This window comes from Eimeria mitis, genomic scaffold (genome assembly GCF_000499745.2).
Source record: "Eimeria mitis Houghton genomic scaffold, Emh_scaff341, whole genome shotgun sequence".
In the NCBI taxonomy this organism is placed as follows: Eukaryota; Apicomplexa; class Conoidasida; order Eucoccidiorida; family Eimeriidae; genus Eimeria; species Eimeria mitis.
Window position 1 is genome coordinate 10,903 of NW_013571753.1, and position 5,692 is coordinate 16,594.

Genomic DNA, 5,692 nt, shown 5'->3' on the forward strand with positions numbered 1-5,692 from the left:
TGCGGCTGCGGCTGCGGCTGCGGCTGCGGTCGGTGCGTCTGCGAGGCAGACCAGCACGTTGGGAGCTGCAAGTTGCTGCGTTTCGCCGCTCTTCTGCGCATGCACCAACGCGAAAAAGGGTTTTAAAAGGAAGGAAGAAATGTCGCAGCTTCTCAGCGCGGCCTCCCCTCCTCCCTCACCCCTCACCTCCCATCTGGGCAGATGTGCTGTCACAGGGGCTGGGGCCCCCCAGTCGGCCACAGCCGAACGTATTAAAACAAGCAAAAATTACAGCGTCTTTACATTTCTTTGCTAATGCACTTCCTTTGCTTTAATTTTCAATGCGTTTTTCTCTCTTCGCCCACCAAGTTCAAAATCTCTGTAGAGAGACCCCAAACCGCAGCACAACCCGTTCACAGCACTGTACGACAGACGACCCACAGCCGAAGCAGGCAGATGAGCCACAGTACTCTGCTGTCTTCTAAACCAACATAAGTATACGAACATTGACAGTGGAAACCCCCCAAAAACAAACCTTAGATATTATGCCTGCGCCGTATATGCCACGTTGAAGCGTTTCATGCCCAAGACTGAAGCGCTCACACGACCAGCTCGCTGCTTCAGCACGATCTGGCGTCGCTGCTACTGCTCCTGCTGCTGCTGCAACGTTTGATACAGCACTTTTAAGACCCTATCTTGGTTCTTTGGACCCCTATGCTTAGCTCTAAACGATGAAAATAACCGCACGCTGTTTTCCCACAGGTGCTGCAGTTCACCAGTGCCTGGGAGGAGAGGGGAAGGCAATGACTTCGTCTTCAGCTCCAGCGTCGCAGCATTCATTGGCGGATATTTCTCCAGCTGCTGGAATACTTTGTATTTGACGTATTTTCACAAAAAAACGTTGCCAGTAAAGCCCGACCGTTTTGGTTGTGTGCGCATGCATGAATGTCGCTCGATGTGGGTCTGGGAGGATGCGTCTACGTACGGGTTAAATAATGCATACATGCATGTACATGTACGTCTATTTCTTTCTCTGTGCCTAATTGTGCGTGTGCGTTTATGCTTGTTTACGTTGCTGCGGCGAGTTACTCCCTGCGCTGCTAGGCTCTGTGGCATTGAGGCATGAAACCCCAACATTGAATTTGTAAGCCTCATGTACAAAATGTAAGTAGAATCCGCATGCAAATAAACCCAAGGTAGTCGGAGACAACAGAGGAAAAAAGACTTGAACTCGAAGCTCTCTCAGGCCTTCCGACGATTCCTTCTTCCTTCTAGCTACTGGGTTTCCGTTGAAACGTCGTCTGCTCCGTTGCAACTTAGGTTTCTGTGTCGAAACTTTGGTTCCTTTGATAAAAATTGGCTTCACTGTTCCTTTTCGTTAATAAGTGTCTATGTTAAGGTTCGGGTTTCTTCCTCCTTTGCTGTACTGAATTTTTTTTTCCGGTCGTGTGCACTTGGGTGAAGGGCCAATGTATTACTTTGCACCTCGCCTTCTGTTCGTATCGAGGTGGCGCCGAGTCATGCAATGATCGTGTCGTCATTCATGAAGAGCTTTCCGTGTAGATCGGACCCAAACGTATCTGTTTCCTCGCAAAAGTAAAAGTGGCGGAGTGTCAGGTGAGCGGCAGCGCGGTGCCGCCTGGGCGTCTGTACACCAGAGAATCTGCGCAGTAGAGACTCCGGAAACTGGAAAGAGTTCGGGTAGCTACATAACAGTAGCCAACTTTGAATGAGCGCCTCAAAAATGTTTTTCTTCTTTGCTACTTCGAGCGGAAAGCGGCAAGCGAATGCTGGAGCCGGGGTGTTCAAGGCCCTTACAGGGCAAATAACCTGGCTGCTTTTTCACCTTTTCAAAGTGAGTCAAAATAAGTGAGCTATGTTGAGTGCGTTACGCTCAAGAGTGCAACAGGCTGCAGCCTAGGCGCAGCCCGAGGCTCTGTAGCTTTCCGCTCCATGCATACAAAACTGGCATTCATTTTACTCACTTTGGTGCTTTTTTGGAAAGTGTAGCCGGAAAATAGCGCTGAATCAAGAATATGTATGAGTCGTATACCTTTATGGGAGCGCAGCAAATGTCCTCCTTTGCACCTGTTTTCAAGCAGCCCCTAGGCAGAGGAAAAGTAGCTGCGAGGGGAGACGTCTCTTAAGGATTCAGAACTCAGCTAACTGTCTAGCCTGTTTTGCCTTTCCCATCCTAAAAAGACTCAGATCCTCCGTCAACGCTACACGCGACAAGTCATCGCCAGCAAGCGACCACTGGCAAAGGGACAGTTCCCGAGGAATAAACCGCGAAGAAAAAAAAATCATTAAAAGCGGCTGTCAGGACGTTAAATAAAACACATTGTTGAAGTGTTGCATGCCAAGCTTTCAACTCTTTCAGCACAAGAAGGTACTGTTGCACAGACGCGTGGATGTTTGAAGCCACATGCAGAAAGGGCTAGCCAGTTAACACTGGACACGGGAGAAGATTTTCAGGGAACGACTGTAATTCAGTTACTAGAGGTGCAGCACGGCCAGGAAAAGCTCGTTTCGCTTCAGAGGACCCTCGGCACCCAACAAGCAGACATACCCACGTGTTCTCTGTCGCTGTCGGTATGGAGTTCAGGCCTCATTTCGACGGAACCTGCTAAATAAATCAACACAAAATGTAAAGTTGTTGGAATTAAATGCAGCTTTGCGATATTAAAGTGCGCGCACGACAGCCGAGCCCCCCAGCCCGACGAAAACTTGAAGTCGACAGCCCCCCGCCTCTCGATATACCAGAGAACCTGCATTTTGTTTTTCCCGAAAATGGGGCGAGAACACCATCTAAAATACCCATTTTATCACGCTTTTTATATTTGAACGCATTAAAAAGACAGACTCTGCGGGTTTCTCGTCTCAATCCGGTACTTGGAACAGCACTGAAGAGGTTCCCTCTCCCCCGTTCCCCGCATCTTCCCAGATGGCCTCCTACCTCACATGATTACCCATTTCTCTCTCTCTGCCGTTTCCATCCGTCAAAAATACCAGGCGGATGACGGCCCCTCTTCAGTTTTCGCTAGATCTTGCGGAACTGGCCCCTCCGTGGAATCCCGCGGCCGCCCCCCCCTCGGAGGGACTGCCGCCGTTCTTTGTTGGCCCTTCGGCATCTATGATACCCGAATTTGGGGTATATGAAGATGTGGCGAGGGCCCCCTACACTTATTTCGGGCATGTTCCCTCGGCAGGGGCCCCCCGTAGCCGCTTTTTCATCCTGGCGGCAATTGCCTCGATATCAGCCCTTGCCTTTCTGGTTCTCCGTTGTTTCGCGTTGCTGAGTGCTGAGTCTTCTTTGAAAGTGTCGGGTTCTCCGTCTCGGCAATTGTCTGATGATGACGATGTATTTTCATGCCCTGCTGGGGAGGATGAGTCAAGTGCTGCAGCTTCGGGAGGGGAGGACTACAGGTCCTCAGGAGACCCTGAACTCTCTCCGTTAGCCCAACAAGCGGTGATGCAGCAGATACAGATGCTGACGCTGACGCGAACGGATGCGCAATGCCTGACACAGGAAGAGGTGCGTGAGGTGGCGCACGCGCAAGCTTCGTTACGGTCGTTGGCGTCCAGATACGTATATATCAGCGGACGCACCACCGACCTGACGCGGAGGGTGCAGGACCTTAGATACCAGGAAGAAAGGAAGGGAAAAGAGGAGGATGAAGGGGCGGAGGAGGAGGCACAGTCAAGCACTCTATCGCGGCTAATGGCGCTGCAGCACGAGCTGGAGCTGGAGAAACAGGAATTGGGATCCATCAAGGAAAAGCTCCTGAAGATGATGTTCTCTACGGATCAGGACGTCTTGGCTTTATTCATAAGAGCTAGATTCTTTTCCTCGGGTCGCTCTATCTCTGCGCCAGCCTCCCAAGCGCTTTCCGCGAAAGATGTTGTCTTTGGAGTAAACACCAGCATCCCGACGCAACTAACGAGCGACCAGGTGAATCGCGTGGGACTGCTTGTGACCGACCTTCTGCTGCAGAGCAGCTCCTGCCGCACCGAGCTACAACGATTGGTGCAGCAGGGCGTGGTGCCTGGGCAGTCTCGCACGACTGCGCAGGCCATTACAGCTCCTGTCGTTCACCGTGCGCGCGGCTTCCTCTCGGACTTGACGGCGACGGCGGAGCAAATGCGTCGAGCAGGCATGCAAGCGCGAGCAAAAGAAGTGCAACACGAGGCGGAGCGGATGATACGGGCGCTGGAGACTTGCGGGTTCGGTCCAGGCCGGGTCTCTCCAAAGACCCCGAAGCGCCTTTTTGGCGCCGATGCCACATTGACCGTTGAGTGGAAGGGGCCCCCAATGCTCTGGCAGCCGGTACCATCTCCGCGGCTTCCTTGGCAGCGGTCTCCTTCTGCTGACCTCTTTTTGTCTTCTGAACAGTCGGACGACGCGTCCACTTCCTCAACGCTCCCTGACGTGCTCGCCCACGACTTACAAACGAAAACACAGATCGCAAGCTCCTCCCGTTCCGTCGAAGAAACTCGCCGACCACGCCAGTCGCAGCCCCCCTCAGCAGATCCATCGTCACCTTGGGGCTCTATGGCGATATCGGGGGAGCGGAAGCGGCTCTGGCGGTCCTTTCCTGAGATATTTACAGATACTGTGACGATCCAAAGTGCTGATACGCCGTCGGAAGAGGGTGCACAAGCAGCTGATGGTGCACAATGGAGGAGGCGCTCCGCATCGTCTAGGTCTATGGAAGATGATTCTGAAGCGTCCTCAGACGCAAGTTCTGAGCATTCAGAGGAAGTGGCTTGGCTTACTAGCATGTTCCCGGGCGAAGGAGCCCAGCAACTGCTCCACCACGCTGATGCTGAGCAATCACAGGAAGCTGTAGAGAACCGGGCCCGAAGAGGGGTCAAGCTCATGAAGACTTGGACTGCAAAGGCGGAGGCCCTACTGCAAGCTGAAGTGAGCAGCTACGCTGTATACGAGCAGATGAAACACAAAATGATAGACGGGAAGAGGATTATATCTAGCTGGGAGCTAGTGAGGACGGAAGCAGCATCTCCCCTTCTGAGCACCACCCTTATTCAGGAACTCCGGGACCAGTTGTTTAAATGCGAGCAGATGCTGAATCAGCTGCAAGACCGTGCTGTTGAGTGGGCTTTAAGTGTGCTTACTGCATCAGAAGCAAGCGTGAAGGATTCCATACTTTCGCTGAGAGAGGGCGTGGAAAAGGCGAAAGCTAACGATTTGAATCGTATCATCTTTTCGAACATCATGGTGGGTGTAGCAAACACGATCCTGAAAGCCCAAAAGGCACATTGTTCGTATGCTAAGCTCACAACGGAAGTGCCGGAAGTATCCAAAGAGCTGAGCGCGACGCTCCTCAGACTGGCAAGGAAGTCATTGGACGCCGCAGTGGAGCTCGAGAATGCGTTGACTCAAGTGCCTCCTGGTGGACGAGGTGCTGCACGGGGCGAGTCAGCTGCGCGCCCCCAACAACCCCTGGCCGAGGGGCCAGTGGTCTACGAGGCACCACCAGAGGAGGCAGACGAGCAACAAGGAGCTGCAGCAATCGCTGAGCCAACAACTGAGCCGCTACCGACACTCACCGAAACAGCGGATCCGCCGCCTGATGGCTTTGAGGCATCCGGTCCGCTGACTTTTGCAGACCCCGACGATGGCGGCGCAGCGCTCATCGATGCAGCAGCAAGGAAGGCATCCAGCGTGCTGAATAAACTCAAACTGCGATAA

The 5,692-nt window shown here is 52.9% G+C and overlaps 1 protein-coding gene across 1 annotated transcript; it reads left to right on the forward strand.

Moving 5' to 3' along the window:
- Positions 1-2,995: 2,995 nt before the first annotated feature.
- EMH_0008710 (uncharacterized protein) lies at positions 2,996-5,692 on the forward strand (the record flags this gene model as incomplete). Its single annotated transcript, XM_013498429.1, has 1 exon — positions 2,996-5,692. The coding sequence occupies one exon, from the start codon at positions 2,996-2,998 to the stop codon at positions 5,690-5,692; it is 2,697 nt and encodes an 898-aa protein (XP_013353883.1).